Source organism: Bombyx mandarina, chromosome 06 (assembly GCF_030267445.1).
Source record: "Bombyx mandarina strain Sakado chromosome 06, ASM3026744v2".
Taxonomy (NCBI): domain Eukaryota; kingdom Metazoa; phylum Arthropoda; class Insecta; order Lepidoptera; family Bombycidae; genus Bombyx; species Bombyx mandarina.
In genome coordinates, this window is record NC_143213.1 from 9,193,747 (window position 1) to 9,213,190 (window position 19,444).

General features: G+C 33.9%; 1 protein-coding gene across 11 annotated transcripts in view; it reads left to right on the forward strand.

The window, feature by feature from the left end:
- how (protein held out wings) overlaps window positions 1–18,666 on the forward strand; it is a 71,839-nt gene extending 53,173 nt beyond the window's left edge. The window contains exons 3-8 of one of the 11 annotated variants that reach the window (XR_016323251.1): window positions 4,702–4,818; window positions 5,557–5,697; window positions 6,769–6,889; window positions 8,973–9,293; window positions 10,769–12,703; window positions 15,755–18,666. Coding sequence is in view for 9 of the 11 variants with exons in the window: in XM_089728361.1 (XP_089584487.1) it covers window positions 4,702–4,818; window positions 5,557–5,697; window positions 6,769–6,889; window positions 8,973–9,293; window positions 12,588–12,661 (774 nt within the window). In the remaining 2 variants the exon portion in view is untranslated. Of the gene's footprint in view, window positions 1–4,701; window positions 4,819–5,556; window positions 5,698–6,768; window positions 6,890–8,972; window positions 9,294–10,768; window positions 14,349–15,754 lie in introns of those variants that run through there. The other 10 variants (XR_016323252.1, XM_028172197.2, XM_028172198.2 and 7 more) reach the window with 10 other exon arrangements.
- The last annotated feature ends 778 nt before the right edge of the window (window positions 18,667–19,444 follow it).

A 19,444-nucleotide genomic window follows, 5' to 3' on the forward strand; every position in this document is an offset into this window, starting at 1 on the left:
CATACTGAAAAATTTGAATATAACCAAAAGATTCGTTTATCGTACCATCAAACGATACAATGAAGACTCTAGTGTAGATGACAGGTCAAGAAGTGGTCGCCCTCGGTCTGTTAGGACTCCAGCAGTGATAAAAGCTGTGAAGGCGCGAATTCAAAGAAATCCCAAACGTGAGCAGAAACTGTTGGCCCTGCAGATGGGGTTAAGCAGAACCACGGTGAAAAGGGTGTTAAATGAAGACTTAGGGCTTCGGGCATATCGAAGAAAAACAGGACATCGTTTGAATGCTCGTCTAATGGACCTGAGACTGAAGAGATGCCGCGCTTTGTTGAAGCGGTACGCAGGAAAAAAAATTTCGGGAAATTATTATTTCGGATGAAAAATTTTTTACCGTAGAAGAGAGCTACAACAAACAAAATGATAAGGTGTACGCACACAGTAGTGAAGAAGCGAGCAACCGTATTCCGCGTGTCCAACGAGGTCATTTTCCATCCTCGCTCATGGTATGGTTGGAAGTTTCTTATTGGGGCTTAACAGAGGTACATTTTTGTGAGAAAGGTGTAAAAACGAATGCAGTTGTGTATCAAAATACAGTCCTGACGAACCTTGTGGAACCTGTTTCTCATACCATGTTCAATAACAGGCACTGGGTATTCCAACAAGACTCGGCGCCAGCTCATAGAGCGAAGAGCACACAAGACTGGCTGGCGGTGCGTGAAATCGACTTCATCCGGCACGAAGACTGGCCCTCCTCCAGTCCAGATTTGAATCCGTTAGATTACAAGATATGGCAACACTTGGAGGAAAAGGCATGCTCAAAGCCTCATCCCAATTTGGAGTCACTCAAGACATCCTTGATTAAGGCAGCCGCCGATATTGACATGGACCTCGTTCGTGCTGCGATAGACGACTGGCCGCGCTGATTGTAGGCCTGTATTCAAAATCACGGAGGTCATTTTGAATAAACTTTAGTGTCATACGAATCTATGTTTTGTTAAGTTCATTTTGGTATATGAATGGTTACATAATGAATAAACTTGTTTCAATTATTTTACATTAAACATGTGACAGAATTTATGACCTGACTAGGTATAACCAAACGATAAGCAATAGTTGAATTTAATAATGAAATGTTCTTGTATTTATGTTCTCATCTAGTCGTAAATCTAATAAACTGACACGCACGTAGAGATATATATATTAAAATAATATATAGTTTCCTTTAATAATTAGGCGCCTGCAGCATTAACAGCGTCTGTAACAACGTAAATAGATGTTGATTTATTTACATTACGAATCGATTATTTGTATTCGATTATTTTCCTGTTATTTTAGAATTGTTTCACGAATTATCGGTGATAAACGTTTCCAGTTATTGGAGACATCTGAACTTTGCTGGAGCATATCGTAAGATACCTCATGAAAAAAAAAACCATTTCTGAGAGACAAAATGTTATCTGTAACAACACGACACGATTTGCGATATGAAAACTCCTTGTGTGTAAATTATTAATATATTTGTTTGATAGAAACAAGTCAGAAATTAAAATGACCATACCAATTTTAGATTACTTTTTTAATCAGGCTCTCTACCTTGTAGGAGGCGTTTCGTGTTGCCGTAGGCTTCGACTCGAATGCAACAGAAATTTATCGGTCTGATGTGCTGGCGGCCAATTTCCCATAGGAACTATTGTTTACACCATAAAACGATTTCCTTATCTCGTTTCGAGCAAATTCGTTCTCGCAATCTGTTCATTCACGACCCGTTTAAAGTTGTAACGGTAATGAAACAGGTACATTGGTCGTCTTTGTTAATTTTGCTGACAATAGATGCAATTTCAGTCTCTTGCCAAGATATATCAATAGGTTTTTTTTTTATTGCTTAAATGGGTGGACGAGCTCACAGCCCACCTGGTGTTAAGTGGTTACTGGAGCCCATAGACATTTACAACGGAAATGCGTCACCCACCTTGAGATATAAGTTCTAAGGTCTCAGTATAGTTACAACGGCTGCCCCACCCTTCAAGCCGAAACGCATTACTGCTTCACGGCAGAAATGGGCGAGGTGGTGGTACCTACCCGTGCAGACTCACATGAGGTCCTACCACCAGTGTAAGAAATACATGCTGATCTGCAGTGTTGGTGTACAGAAACCGTTTAACTGGTATCAGATATACTGAAGAAAAGGAAAGTCGTGAAAAAATATAATGTAATTATTTTTTTGCTGTTTTGTGTTTGTATTTGAATAGGAACTAAAATTAACTGTGAGAGCCGTCCGGAGTAGCTCTCACGTTGTTTATTCTAGCGAAAACAAATCTAACGCACCATTGGATAAATATTATAAATTTATACAATGTAATTGCTTGTTATTTGCATACTAGTGTTGTTTGTGCTATCGCTGAATTCATTGTAGCTTTACACGTGTCAGCTGTGCCCAGAGACTGCCACGAGAGAAGCGTTCGGTCTAAAATAAAATACGTCGTGAATGTCCAACGTGATCGTTCTAACGTTCGTTCGTGTTTATGTTATTTAAAAATAAAATAATTACTTTTCTCATAAAAATATTACTTAGAGAGGGAAAGATGGAGTAACGTAAAAACGGGCGCGCTGCCAAACGATCGGGATTTGCGACAGAATTTCGAAATTTCTTAAATCCCCGAGTTCGTTCGTCTCGTCATTCCAGTCGTTTAAACATACACGGAATTTGTTTATCAGTTCCTTATTTTAAACGAATTCTTTTACGAAACTCTAACGCTGCTTTACATGGTTTTTGTAAGGGTCTTTGGTATTCTGCCAACGCCAATTTTTGGAACGAAGTTCCTTATGGGACGATGCGGAGGGGTACCCTAACCGGGAAAAAACGTCCGTAACGTAAGAATTTTATTAGTAATGCACACAGTGTACGACTTAACTTTGTAATAACGTACAAAAAATAACATATTTTTATTATATATTTTTTATAAATCAATGTGAATAAAATAAAGTTGATAACTTTGTAAAGTAGTTTTTTTTCTTTTATAAAAAAAATGATAATAAAAAATGTATAAGTACTCGAATAATTATTTTCTTTATACCTCGAATAGAACTTAAAATTCATATTTTTATAATAAGGAACTTCGTTCCTATCCGATGTCCCACGACACCACACGTCTTTTTTTTTTAAATATTAACTTTATATAAACACGAACTTACATGGAATTGAAAAAAATGTTTATAACTTCTCAGTGTTTATGACCGATCTTCTAAGGTGAGCTGTTTGTGGGAAGCCACTAAGTACTAGTAGTCCACTACAATTAGGGCCATTTGTAGATAACTGCTAGGTCTGTACGACTTCGGTAAACCGCGACAATGAACAAGAGAAAATAATACCTTAGAAACTGTATAAAAGAGTTCCGTATAGTTGATTTTTTAAAAATGGGTTATGTATGTTCTATGTTCATACTGGTCCAACATGTTTCTTTCTTTATATTTCTCTGACGCGAATAGAATGAGCTAGCAGTAATTAAATTTTCCGAAATCTTGCGCCATAACTTCTAATATAAATTGTATAGCCTAGTGAGCCTTCGGGTGCAATTTCTGAATTGTCAGATATGTATGAAATGTCAATATGTGATGTAGCTTAAACTTACAAAAACCACCAACAATATACAATGTGCAACTCTTGCGCGACAAAAAATACTTTATCTAAATTGAGAATTTGCCAATCGTAGTTAAATCAACAGATTGCCTCGCCTAGTTGCACAGTTGGTTAGTTTCATTGGACTTATTCAATCGATAAAGATATGAATCGGCATGTGAAGATTCGGTCCGTCTGTTCTTTGAGTGATTTATAATTTGTCGTCTATCAGCGTCACAGTCGCTGGACCGCGACGGGTAATGAATGCTGTCCCGTCTTGTTCGCGGCGCCTATTTCCGCGTCTCATATTTCTTATTGAAGTACATTGTCACAATCTAAATAACGAATCTATTGGTGTCGGTGGAGGTACACACAGTAAATGTGATTTATAACTGTACGATGAGTTGCGCCCAGTTTTTTTTTTAAACTTAATATTAATTTGTTATTGTTGATAAATTATATTTTTCAGTCATAACTAATGACATCTTCCAGCAATTTACACGCTGTCACAGTAAACAGCTTACCATGAAACATGCGACGTATTTTAACCTCAATATTTGTTTACTACGTTCGCATGTTTCTAGCGGACCGAACGGTTTCGTTCCTTGAAATATCCCTTCGAAAAAGTGTCAGTACAAAATTCATCGACAATTTGGCCTCTTGCCAACTAGTACATTTCTCGGCATTACTCTCAGATGGTTGAATGATACTGGTTCACAGTTCGTATATGTTTACTGACCACGAGTTAGAAGCATTCGGTTCTGTACAAGTTAAATTTACACTAGCACATTAAAATACACAGGAAATATGTTAAGCGTGTAACGAAGCGAGTAATTAATCCAACGGCTAATGGTGTTAGATCATACAATGCCATTTGGATTAGATAATCGCGAAACATTATAATCTTCGAAAATAGATGGTCCAAGAATTTGGGTGATTATAAATATTTATGAGACAATTATTAGCTGACGATGTATTAAAAAACTCTAACATCCGTTCTTACGACTTTTCGTTGCCAAGTTCCGTAGCAGTACGCGACGAAGAATATTTTCAGTCAAATTATAAAACTTCAATGTTTTTTTTTACAGTTCAATTTCGTGGGAAGGATTCTAGGACCCAGAGGTATGACCGCAAAACAGCTGGAACAAGAAACAGGGTGCAAAATTATGGTCAGAGGAAAAGGGTCAATGAGGGACAAGAAAAAGGTAATATCGATAACTTAACATGTTTATCTTGTTTTTGAATACATCTCTGTATATCTCTCAAGTGATTTCTAAAGCTAATAACTGGACACGTTTTACTAGTAACAGGACTGGATTTAGGTTTTGATTGCTCTTCAAATGAGATTCTATGTTTTGTAAAATGACAGAAGCCAATCGTAAATACGTTTGCTTATTTGTTAGTTGTTTAATAAATGATTTGATTTCCGTTTTACACGCAGCTTCGACGGAACCGATGTGAGATGTAATGTTTACATTCATTTTCCTTAATGATGTATTTACTGTTTTCGTTGTTAAAGCTAAATAGAAAATGATTGATTAAACACTTACGTCACTAGCTGAACGATCCATAGTCTTGTGCAATGTAATAAATGAAATTCTTTTTGAACAGACCTTTGATGTCAATAGTCTTTTGTGTTTAGTTGACAATCCAAGAAAGGAATATAATTGTTGACTTTCCCTAGTATTTGTATATTGTCACAAGTGTATGTTATTTCTGGATCAAATTCCTCTAGCTTAAATGGTTTGATCGATTTTAACTTCATTAACGGGATTTACATGGCTTATGCATAAATCTATTAATATTTTATCTGAAAATTTTCAACCTAGTTAAATATAATTACGTATTACTTTATTAATTACGTATCCTACTATTGTTTGTTTTGTTATTCGTAGAACTGAATAAAAATTAATTATTCTGTATGTTTTACTACAATATTCCAGGAAGATGCAAACAGGGGCAAACCCAATTGGGAACACTTAGCAGATGACCTCCACGTTCTGCTGACAGTTGAAGATACTGAAAACAGAGCCAAGATAAAGCTAGCGAGGGCCGTTGATGAAGTGAAGCGTCTCCTTGTGCCAGTAAGTATTCTAAAAACTGAAATATCATTACACGCGCTCTGTTGACTTCAAATTCCAGGAAAAAAACGCTGCAAATATATTAATGTATCGTGATGACCAACACTCAATAATTAATAAATATTTTAGCATATGGGTCATAAGAGAGTAACTTAGACGAGTAAATTAAATAATTAAAAAGCATTTAATAAATGGTTTTGTTGGACGACTCCATTGATTTCATCACAGTATGAATGAACATACAGTGGTGAAATCAAAAAGCATTTAGAATTCGATGTTAGTGTTTCAAGACGCAAAAATATATTATGTGAAATATTTTAAGAAACTTTAATCTATTACATATATTTAACTACTAATGTGACTAATATTCCACATTTGCTCCAAATATGCGGTTGCTAAAAATAATGGATTGTTAATAATGTGTAAATGCGATATAAAATATAATAGAATTACATTCAGCATTTATAGGTATCAGACTAGGAGTTCTCCAAATGGAGAATATTTTGAACAAACTTTGTGACTCCAAGAGGGTACAAAGTAGCTATAGTCACATAACAAACTAACGAGGCGACCATTGAAATCACGTGGTGAAACTATTTCTAGGTTACACTGCTCGTCGTAAAACACTTGACAGTTGTTAACACATTATCTTAATACAAAGGTTAAGATGTAGCGTATTTTCGTGATATTTAATATAAATTAAATTTGTATTTGCTATTACAGCGCGAAGTCCTAAGACGGAACGTAAAAAAACTATTCAGGACACTATTGAATACGCATTATATTTATTTAAGGTCTGATTACGTCATCTGTTTGAATTTTAGAACATTATCTCATTTTTGCTAATGAAAAGTATTATCCAAAAATAATACAATGTCATAAACTGATATTATTGTTCTTTTTTTGATATAAAAAAATCTTGTTTATTTAAATTCTACAACAAAGTGAACAAAACATAATGTATGTACTTTTGAGAATTATTTATAAAACTATCAAGGACATTACTCGTGTGTGTGTGTATACATCGTGTTCTTCAAATGAAATTTAAATATTTTGTTTAATCTTGTTTCACAGCAAGCTGACGGTGAAGATGAACTGAAGAAGCGCCAGTTGATGGAGTTGGCGATCATAAATGGAACTTACCGTGATTCCAGCTCGAAGGTGTCCGTTCCTGTGAACGGTCAGTGCCTAATAAGTATGGTCGCATTCATGTTATGTCACTAATATTTAATCATAAGTCACTAATTATTTGCAATAGGAATTACCTATTTAAGTTCAGTTATTAAATCTTCCATTAACGAACGTTTCGTAAAATTGGCGTCGTCCCGAAACATCTTTTCGAAAATTAAATTTAAATGATTCGTCGGACACAGATAATTTAATAATTCCATAGACAATACCTATACGCGATTCAGACAATAAATGTTATAGTCTACGAAGGTGATAAAATTAAGTTTCGATTCTGTTTTATCACTTCATAACGTAGTGATGTGCGATTTTATAGCCTCGGAACTGGTATTTCCTATGATCAGCCTCAAAGTACAAAACCGATGTTGTCTGACTAGTCTAACTAGAATAAATGTCGCCTCGAGGAGTAATTAACTGAACGTTTAGTCCGTAACTCAGGTTGCTTGATGATGCTTCATCGTTTCCTGAGAAATTGAAATTGTATAAATTGAAGAAAACTTATTTGATACTTTGTTTCGGAATGTAGAAACAATTCATTATTACCTACATAAGTATCGGTGTATTTTTTTTTTGCATTTTCCTTAGCAGTCACTCAGTTCTTTTTTGTATACCTTAGCGGGATATCAGTTTGATCAAGTGTTTTCATCCGTCTCCCGTGTTTTAATTAATCAATGTTTTCATAGCGTTTCCTATTGTAGCAACATGAGAATAAATTGAGCCTTTTGTTTGCCGAAGTGACTCATACAGGCGAGATGACTAAATTGATTTTTATGGCATGCTAGAATCAGTCCTCTGAGTTTTTACTGGACCCACTTCTCTTATCGTCGCTTGAGTAAGAACGTGCATTACTCGCATGATTGTTTCAAGCAACCGTCTGTTTGAAATTTGCAGTTATAAGTTTTTATTTTTCTTTCTTTTTTTTGGGTTTGTGTTATTGAAGTTTTATGAAACTGTCATTAACTATTATTTTACATAAAAAAAAACTGTGTTGGTTGGTGTAATATTTTTCAATGTGTGGAATAAGTTTATTTCACAGGTGCGAGGCGATGTGTTTTGTAATTAAATTTGTGGGTTTTGGTGGTAACAATGTGAGCTGAAACAATGTTTGCAATTCTACTTGTAATTTAAGTAATAATTTATTGGTGCATATTTTAATCGGTTTGATTTCACATTAATTAATCTCTGTCAAAATAGTTTTAAATTCTTGTTCGCTATTGCAGTTGGCATTAGTGATCTTGACTAGGTCTTAAAGCTTTTTTAGTAATTAAGGCAAACCTTGTGTCACTATGAACTATGTGGTTGACCTTTTACTCATAATATAATGGGCCTACAGGCTATACCAATTCGACTCGTTTTCATACGAATGTAGTATGTCCATGGGTTTGATTATTTGGAAGAAGACGACGATAAATTCAGTGGTCACACTGCAAGCGATGAATATTTAATCACAAGCTTCTAATCTAATGAAGAGGCCCGAGAATCTTCCATAATTATTTTTTATTTGACTAGTATTCAATAGTTGAAGTTAATTCAATACCTAGTTAAGATATGACAATTTTGACTTCGGTCCAATGTCTCAAGGTTTATATATAGTATTTGTTACCAGTAAGCTTCGGTACCTCTGGTAAAAATACGATAAGGATCAATTCTATTTATCTACAAATAAACAACTGGTCATTACAAATATGATAACCGTGTAAGGTATTCCGTTTTAATTTGGTTTGATAAATATTTAGGTATGAATTAGGAATGTAATAAAAATCATACCCGGAAAATTATAATTTGCATAATTACTGGTGGTAGGACCTCTTGTGAGTTCGCACGCGTAGGTGCCACCATCCTGCCTATTTCTGCCGTGAAGCAGTAATGCGTTTCGTCTTGAAGGGTGGGGCAGCCGTTGTAATTTTATTATATTGAGACCTTAGAACTTATATCTCAAAGCGGGTGGTGGCGTTTATACGTTTGGCGTTGGCTCTTAACATCAGGTGTACTGTGAGCTCGTGCACCCACAATAAATAAATAAAAAATGTAAACGGTGAACCGTAAAATATGCACAAGTGGATAGTGAGAGCACTTAGACGAATCCGCAGCTGACGAGGAATGGCGGCGCGTTGCAGCGGCGGCAGCCGAGACTCAACGTCTGCTGGCTCCCGGGGGCGTCGGCGGGGTGACCCTGCGCACTCCCGCGCCCCTCGGCGCGCCCCTCATCCTGTCCCCTCGCATGTCCGCGCCAGCTCAACCCGGCCTTCTCAACGGGGCAGGGGCGGGAGCGGCGGCTGGCCTGCTGTCCCCGGGCGAGCCCGCGCATCAGCTGATCTACGCGTCGCCCTACGACTACGCGAACTACGCAGCTCTAACCGCGGCCGCGAACCCGCTGCTAGCCACGGAGTACGCCGCTGCTGATCATACCGGTGGGTTGTTCGCCCGTTGATTTATTCTATTAGGGTTATGGCGTCGCGCGTTCGCATTACACATAGCACGACACACGACACCCGAATAATCACACAACTGTAATTTTACATACGTATGTTACGCTACTGTCTATATTCGTACACTTTCTGATAAGAACTCGTACATATTGGATACACACGAGTATGCAATAGTATATTAATTATTGCAAATAGATGTAACAGTACTAGATTTGATTGAATCTCAAAATATTAAAGTGTATTTCTATATAAGAATTTACTAAGTTAATTCTTAAGAAATTCATTGAAAGTTTAATTTTTTCGAACCGTTTATTGGAAATTTGGTCGAGACTATACACACTCACACACATACAAAAACTATTCAACAATATGATATGATTTTCTAGAACGTTCAATAATACGCCTTCACAGCTTCGTGCGACGCCTTGTCGACTAAATGTTTACTCAGTAATGAATCTTTAGTCAAGAAGGTTATTAATTATGAAAAAAAAGATAGGGCTCTTCTTATTTAATAAAATAAAACACTAACGCAGAAAATTTAGTAGGAGCGTCTCAAAAATTTTATTAAGCGGTAGGGTACTTAGATCGTTATGTCTGTCCTGCTCGCGCAAAAAGTATTATTATAAAGTGAGAGCGGGATGTAAATAAATAGTTAAGTAAAGGCTGATTGTGGAGTTTCTTGAAACTCCCACGTAGAAGACGTCCAGTGTAATCGTGAATAAATATCATACGCTTTAAAGAGTAGAAATAAAGAGCCATTAAAAATAAAATAACATAATAACAGCATGTTTTAAAGTTTGAACGCGATGTATTTTAAAATCAGTGAATGCTTCGATTTTTACCGAAACATCCGAATAAAATAATTAAAATAGGACCTTAATAAACAGCTATACGATTTAACACAAATTCCACTAATCACAGTCGAATGATAGATTATATTTGAATATCGTTAAAGCGACGGAATAAATTAACACGATGTTTTATATCGCCTCGTTGGTCTACATCAGTGTTTCCCAACCATTTTTGTGCCATCCCCACTGTAACGTTTCTAAAATTTTTTATGCCCCCAATCCATACATAATTTTGAACCGTAAAAATTTTTTTTTGTTCACTTAAGAAACATTGACGATAGGTTTTAGGAATTTCATAGTGATTTATGAAATTGTTATCTGAACACAGTAAGTAATATTTCAAAATATATCACAAAAAACTGAAATTCAAATTCAAAATTAAGTTTAATACAGATTTTCATATTAATTTAGCGCGATTTTACCCTTAATTATCAAATTGCCCCTTTGTCGGCCTCACGTTGGGAAACACCGGTCTAAATTGTGGATCTACCGCGAGATACCGTCGGAAAGCCTAACTTCATAACTTCTATTAACAATGTATTAACCAGTAACACATGGTGTGCGGCTCATGAACTGTGTGTGATATTGTTTTGATCGGGTTTACAGCGTCGAGGTATCTGCTAGCTGGCTTTTGACATTGGCCGCTACAGTCACAGCCGACAATAAGATACGGCGTCCACCAAACGCCGTTACACACATCGCAACATTATTACCATACTCCGTTCACGTATTAAAATTAGCCTTCGAAATTCACGGGACGTTTCTTAAAGTCATATATAAAAGCCATGATCAATCTTTAGTGTAAGATTCGTTTTAATTAAGATACGACATAGCGTATTATAGCGTCTCGAAATATTGTTGTTTTCAAACTTCTTTTTTGTTGTACGTTTTTTTTTTTCTGAAGAAATTTTGTTTTTGTTTTCGTTCGTTCAAAGATTATTATTTATTTTATTTCAGATTTTATTTATTCGTAATAGTAATATAATTATTGTTTGTTTATCGAATCTTAATTTTCGTGTTAATTCTAACGGCGGTTTGTCGTATTTAAACTGCCAATGGAATCTTTTAAGTTACCGATGTTTCATTTACGAAGACAAGTCCTATAACAGTCCTTGTTCGTATTTATATATTTTATCAAACACGACATTTTCCGAATAAATGGGAGATAGAGAACTGTATAGTTTCAACCATTTAAAGTAATTGTGATAACCCTTGCTTGTAACACAACTAATATTATTAACAATACGTTAATTTGTCCAAAATTCATTTAAAATTCTTAGTTGATGTGTAGATTTAAAAGAATAATATTGACACGTAATTGCATACGGTTTTACCGTTCGTCGGTTTTGAAAATTTCCAGAATACTTATGAATAGTGAATAAATTTGTTTTGTGCTAACAGTATCTTCAGTAACTTATATTAAAACGTCGACTACAAGCAAAAGGGACCAAATATTATTTGAATTGCAAACGAAAAAAAAAAAACTAGTTACTCATCTTTTATGCTACTTACATATATATATTTTTAACAAAACTGACAAAATTAATCGAGAATAAATTTCAATTTATTACTGAAAACTCTGGAACATTCTAGGTGGTTAAAAATTGCGCGTTGTAAAAGTAATGTTTTGTTTTTGAACAATATCGGGACAAAGTTTTACTTTTACGAAACAAAATCTTTACGTAAACTTAATAATTTATTAGCCATTTTTTTAATATATATTTATAAACATACCATAGGATAAGTATTATTATTATCTTTTAAAGATTTATTAGTTAGGATAGCGAAGAGTGAGCTTTACGAGTGAAATATACGCCGGTATATTGAAGTTTATTATTTAGATTTATTATGCAGCAGTTTTTGTACTGCCGAGTCAATTTTATTTAAAAACAAAAGAATATAGCCAGCCATTATCAGTACCTTAAATAGACCTAATACGGTCGGACTTTATAAATGTTTTATTTTGTTATTCTTTCCAAAGCAATATAGGTAGATAGTAATCTTATAGGCCTAGACATAATAGCAGAGATTAAGTGTTACTGCCATAATAAAAATAATATATTATACAAATCGATGAATCTGTGGCAGTGATAACTGGACTTGCGTTTAGGTTAGTGGAAGTGAACTTTTTCTATTTCTTCATAAATATTATATGAGATTATATTTAAACTTCAGCATTTATACGATGAAAGCCGGTTTCGTTTAGATTTTTTTTGAAAGCAATTTATTTATAGGCACGTCGAATTATTAAACATCACTACCCTCATATTCTCAAATTGATATACAATTTTTCGTATCACAGAATTGCCAAAAATTCTGAACAAAAATAAATTAATTTAGGTTTACCTTTAGGTTGGAACGAGTTTTGGAGGTTGTTGTATTATGTTCTGATTGAGACACAGTATAAACGTGAATGTGCCGCTAGGTGTGGTGCGGAGGGCGGGGCGAGTCGCGATGAGGGAGCACCCCTACCAACGCACGGCCTTACCGGCGCCTTAAACATCCGCCATTACGCGCTCACGCCGCCATTTTGTTAACAAGGTGAGAAGCGCGCGCGCACGCATGCTGATGGAATAAGTTTGCTTGCATCGTAGAATTGTGGCGCACATTTCGATTTCTTGATTTATAAACTGGTCTTATTATTTCATTGTCTTTTTAATCATGTTTCATTATTTTAATCATTACTTGAATATAAAATTCGTCATTATGGTTTTAAGCGCGAAGTTCCTTTTCGATTGTTAACTATGGTCCACTTGAATCACTAATACAACATCTTTTAAAGGTTTTTAGTATTAAAAAACAAATAATAACTCCCCAAACAGACAGTCCTTTTTTCTTGATGATAGTGAATAATTCAGTCTGAATATTAGTCGTTTGGTGACGTAACTCTTGCCGAAGATAGGAAGGAGAAAGAAGTGGAATGAGAATACATTCCTTGTGTGCATATCTAGTTTGAAAATTTTAATTATGGATCTCAAATCGACTTGACCAGTTCGCAAATTGAGAAACGATTTGTGGAACTTGGAATGTAATAGTTTTTAGATTAACGATGACGTAATACTTACGTTTTGGAAATATAAGATTTTCAGTGATGATTCTTTTGTAGCGTTCCAAGTTTCATGTGTTTTTTTTTTCTTTTCAGCATTCATATTCGTCTCAGTATGCGTGGGTGTCTTTGCTTTATTGTCTCTCTGTGTCACTATTTTTTATGTATTTATTATATTGTGTACTTATTAGTTACGTTCTTTTATAAGTATGAGAATAAGTTCGTTCACGCTTCGTACCGGATCTGGAGTGACACTGCATAATTTGAAAACTGTGATTTTTTTTTTATATTTTTTTTTCTCTTTTTATTTAATATAGATATTTTATAGACGTATTTACATGTTGTGATGCGAGGCATTATTTAAACCGCGATACGCTTTGTATAAGTTTAAAAACATTTCATCAGCGTTACCAAATTCATTTGTTGTTATCGATGATGTTGTTGCCAGAGTTCATGTCACAACATGTGATCTTCGAACAATCATTTTTCGGGTATATTCGAAGTATGCTCTAGGGAAGAAGGATTAAAGTCTAATTTCCTGTAGCCGTGGTCGTATTTTTCGATATTAGAATGTAATTGTGTTCAATATTGCCAAATAAGAATCCATTAAGGTGCTAAAATCGGGTTGTGGAGTCCTTCTTTCCTGTTTCTCGCCCAGTATTAGTCAAAGGAAAGTGCATTCTATGAAGTTGTGCCATCAGTCCAGTATTAAAAATAATGACCTTCCTTTGACTTCAAATCTCTGATAATCATCACAACTTTCTCTTAGTCAATGTAAGTTTTATATGAAAAATTTAAGCTAGTTGTTTTATTTTTATCATTATTGCCTAAGTATTTTATACACTTTCGTATTTTGAAAGTGTTTATTATTAGATAATTTGCACTTGTGTCCTTGTGGATTTAAAAAGGCATCCGTATTATGCCGTTTACGTATTTTTTCACGCTTTTTTATTATTATAATAATTATAAATAAATAAAAAATGAAAATTCAATCAGTAAAAGTATTCGTAATTTTATAAAATGATCTATTCTATATATACGATGATAAGTGAAAATGTTTTTGTATCGTTTCCGTTGTTGATTGTAAATAAATGCATTTTCAGAGGATTATAAATTTGAATAAATTGTCTGAAATTTCAATAGAGCGTTTTCTTTTTAGTCGATTTTCGCGGTTATTATTGAGTTATTAAAGCACAATTTCATGTGAACAATGTCGAATAAAGTTGATGACGTGAGTTATATGGTCGATTGTAGCCTCACACGACTAACATTGCAACTCCACAAGGCCAAGTTCCCGTTTTATTTTTTAATTTAATTTTTAATATTTTTAAGTGCACTTTTCATAACAGCTATCGGTCACAATTTGCAGATTATCTGTTACTATGTATTTATATTATATGAGTCACTAACATGCAAATATGTAATGACATTGTCCCGTTATCACAAAAATTAACAAATTTTATGAGAATGCCGCCATTTCGAATTATTTTAGACACATAGCAACGTTGTTTTGAACTAATTACATACTTGCATCTGGGTGCTATGGTTATAAATAAGTGTTAAGATAAATTTATGCTTGTTTGTTTGAGGAGTGCTTGATTCATTAAATGTTCCCATGGCAATATGATGCGTCAAGCATTGCTCCAATGGGAACTATTGGGCATTAATCCTATATTTGTAGATCATTATCATACTAAATTGAATTTAACAATTTTTTTTTATCAACACATTAACCGCGTAAACTAATTTTTGTTTCCGTGCAATTGTATTAATTAACTGGGCCGCAAAGACAACTTTATTTCGTGGCGCGAATGCCTGATAGCCTTCCCCTAATGTTTTTATTATTATTTATTTTTATTGTGAATTCCGTACACCAGTCATCAATCCGTTTAACGGTTTATCGCTTGAGTAGAAGCATGTCGTGCCCCCGAATGTAAATCACTACGAAAATTATTTTTCAATAATGATATTGTAATATATTTTTGTTTCATGCCAAACGCAGCTCGCAAATCGACCTAACGTATATATTATTATTATTGAGTGTTTATTCACTAACAGCTTGGAGTAAGTTTTTCATTTTATTTCAATATGTCCAAGACTGTTTTTAGATAAACACTAAATCCCATTCTAATTTGATCTCTATCAACTGCTGGCAGGGGTTATTTCAATAATGGCCCGATGACCCCAAATAGCTGTTTTTGTGAAGCGATTCTGATAGATGCATGAGTTTCTTTGTCCATTGAAAGCGTCGCTGTAGCAGTTTTACGCTTGCTTCGTGTTCAGAGCGGCAACGTCGCAATCTGAATTCGATTTTAGTTATAGCCGTACCTATACAAATTAGAGCCAGCTAAGCGTAAAATATCCGTGACATTTTAAATTATATTATGTAGTGACGTTTTCACTGAACATAGCGCGACACGCGATAATACTTGAAGCGTCTTTGAAACCGTAAACAGAGTGATCGTTACTCGTGTAGTCGGACCACGTGATTTTGATCGATACTAACATTCTGTTTTTTTTTTCTCTCTTCTCGTTAACATGGCTAGGTGAGTGCTAACGGCGCCGAGGAACTAACAGGAGACGCGTTCGGCCGCATCCCGCCGGGCCCTTTGCCGCCGCGTAACATTATCATCGGAACATCGACCACCATGTAGCTATAGCTGTTGGGCCTTTCACGTTAACATATACTATGTATTATCATAGTCTAACTATTAACATTATATGCCTGTTATGTTTATAACATGATGAACTTTATTAACAAATTTATTATTATTATTATATATATATTTTTTTTATTAAAATGAAATGGCACACGCCATCGACTATATTTACTTGTAATTTGTACTTCTGTTGTCGCTTGACCGTGACGTTGTTAAACCACGAAAATTTTAGGTTACCCTTTAAAAATAGATCGCGTTAAAAGTGTACAAAAATGGCTTCTGGATAGTTTCAAACTAAGATGTTGAAAAAAAATTATTGTTTTTCTGTTCACAAACACTTTTAACGCCGTCAAAACGAAACATAAGCCTTAATATCAGGCTTAAAGGTGAAATTAAGATAAATTACAGCATATATAGGTACAGAAAATGGTCTATAAATAACCTCTGTATACAGAACTAGAATGATCGTTAGCGCTAAGTGAAAAGTATCAAAATCGGTTGCGCAGACTATGTCGACAAGATGGCGGCGACATGAAGTAAGTACTCATATTGTAAACAGTTTAGTTTATCACGGTTAAATCTATTTCACATATCGTACAGTGATTTCGAAAGTTTATTCTAGGATAGCCTTCGTACACTCGTTGACCATATTTGTTTTAACTTCGGCAATGTTTCATAACGAAACCAAAGAATAACATTTTAATCGTGTTTTTTTTTTAAATATATTGTTTCGTGAGCTCTATTAGCCTAAATTAAAATCAAAAATGTCTTCCTCGTATAAATCACTTTATATTTGCGTCAACGAGTGTATGGTATTTATATATATTATATGTATAAATAAATATTTCAGCTATTTAGGCCGTTTACCAATTACAGCATAAGAGCGCATTATGCGGCATAATGCTCAACTAAGCTTCAGCATAATTCGGCATTGTGCGTCACTGAGTCGCATTATGCTCTGTAATTAACCATTACTTAATGGTACTTTCCAATTTTAGATGCACAATGCCGAATTATGCTGAAGCTTAGTTGAGCATTATGCCGCATAATGCGCTCTTTTGCTGTAATTGGAAAACGGTCACTATAAGTTACTTCTACAAGTTAAAAGAACGTTCGTGCATCCCCAAGTGCCTTAATGTACAATAAATATATATATTTTTAAAATGGTTCTATAGATTTGTTTATCGCTTTCATAATAGTTGATTTAGAAGAGATTAAATTATTGTTAACTTTGCTTAATGTTAATCTTTTAATAAAGTTCAGAAATATTTTAGGTATTAAGTATAATAGATATAGTGTCCAAATGTATTTTATTAGAATATTATTAGTGAAAGTTTGATTTGGACAATAATAATTTTAAGTGCCTTCGTTACAATCTCCAATGGAATCTCGGAGTTCGATCCCTCCTAAATATAGCAGAGATCTGTGTTTAGCAGTAAATTACATGAATTAAAAAAAAAAATCTCAATTCTTAATTTTCCAGTAACAAAGGCAATTACGTATTTTATTTTTTCTAGAATTGTAATTGTTATGATGTGTAGCTTAAATTGTTTTTTAAAGCAATAATAATTTTGAATAATATTTTTTTACATTTAACACTTAGTGCAATAGAGATGTTGTTTTCTATTTAAAAAAAAAATGTTTATTTTATCTCAACGTAGTACTAATAGTTGGGCGAATATTTTACACGAATACAGATCTGATATTGAGATTAATTCGGTAGAAGAAAATATATCGCGTTATGTTGTGAATAAAGAAAAATATATTTTCTATTAAAAATTACTTAGCGTAAAAAGTATATTTTATAGACGTATTTTGTATGGCACGACTATTTTTGTTTTTTTTTAATTAGGTGCTTTTTGTAATCACACAAAAGAAATGAAGTTTGAATACTAAATGTCGTTATTAAAAAGGCATTTCCCTAAATCATTACAATTGTTAATTATCATTACCTACCAAATCTTTTAAGTTATTTGTTAATCCGTCCGTTCAACGTAATCTACACATAATGTACTTAATTTTTTTTTTTAAACCACTACACCCGATTCGCTTATTAACGTTTCTCAATAATCTTGACGCGCTTCACTCACGTCCATACTGAATTCCGATACACATTTATGTATTTGGAAAAATAACGTATCTAATTGAAGACTAGATATTCAATTTTGTACACTGTTACATACTGTCATGTAGTATATATTTTTTTTAAATAATTAATAATTAAATAATAAATTTAAAAGAACCTCATCCGTTTCGCCTATCTGTAAGTTTTAAAAAAAAAACCTATTATAACTGGTGAGTGTACAAAAAAGCATTTGTTCAAACAGAATCATATTAAAATGCCATATAAGAAAAATAGCGGTGATTGTGATGAAAATTAAATAGCGTACAAATTATGTTAATAATTGTCTGTCTGCAAATAACTAGTAATAGTAACATGTTTCGTGGCTTAACGAAATTATTATTATCTCTTAATTGTGAAACATGCTAAGTGCCATCAGCAGACCGAATTTTCAATACATCTTTTTTTGTTTTGTATTAATTAATTCGTACTTATTTTATATGTAAACGTTACGGCTATCGCAAGTGCCTTAAATGAACTTGTACATATTTATTCTTCGAAATAAAGTATTAATATAGGGAAAGCAAATTCTTCCGTTGATAGAATCTTTTTCCAAAAAAAAAAAAAATCTTATAGATAACTTTTAATATTTTATAGTTAAGTGAGATTGTGCATATTGTCTGTTTTGATGTGTGTCTAAGATTGATTTGGCATTAGTAAATATCAGGAAAATGGATTTTGCGTTTTTTTTTTTTAAATAAATAATTTGTCTACCTAACCCCTATTACATAAGTAACATGTGAGTATTTACAAGTAAATGTAAGTATTACATATTTATACATACACATATCACCAAAAATAATATTAACCAAACAAAATAAGAATGAAATAAATTGTGTTTAACTCCATCTGCCGGCGTATTTAGGCAATTTTAATGTGCTTTCTTTTAGTATCTACATTTTCACTCTCCATTTTATATTTAGTTCAGTCAAGACAAAATAGATGGCAGTCTTAGAACAAATTTTAGAGCTCGACTCATTACAAACAAAAATCAACTTTTCTGATAGTTCTATTTTGTATTAAATGAGAAAGACATTATTGGTTAAAAGTTTAATCAGACGACTTTTGGATTGCGGTCAGCGTTCATAGACATTGTCAATGACTGCCAGAACTGCCGCCACCGACTGTTATATGATAATTACAGCTGATGTTAAATTGACACAACCGCTACCTCATCTATCTTTTAATATGTAGTCCCTCATGATTCGTCCATATTAACAACCAAAAAGTTTTCCTTCCTTTAACTTAATAATAAACTTAGCAGGTATAGGTACTGCTTTTTTAATGCTCATATTGTTGACAAGCTCACTTATTGTTAAATGGTTACCGGAGCCCATAGACGTCAACGACGTACCTAAATGCTGCCCCACCTTTCAAACCGAAACGCATTACTGCTTCACGGCAGAAATAAGCAGGGTGTTGGTAGCTACCCGCGCGGACTCACAAGAGGTCCT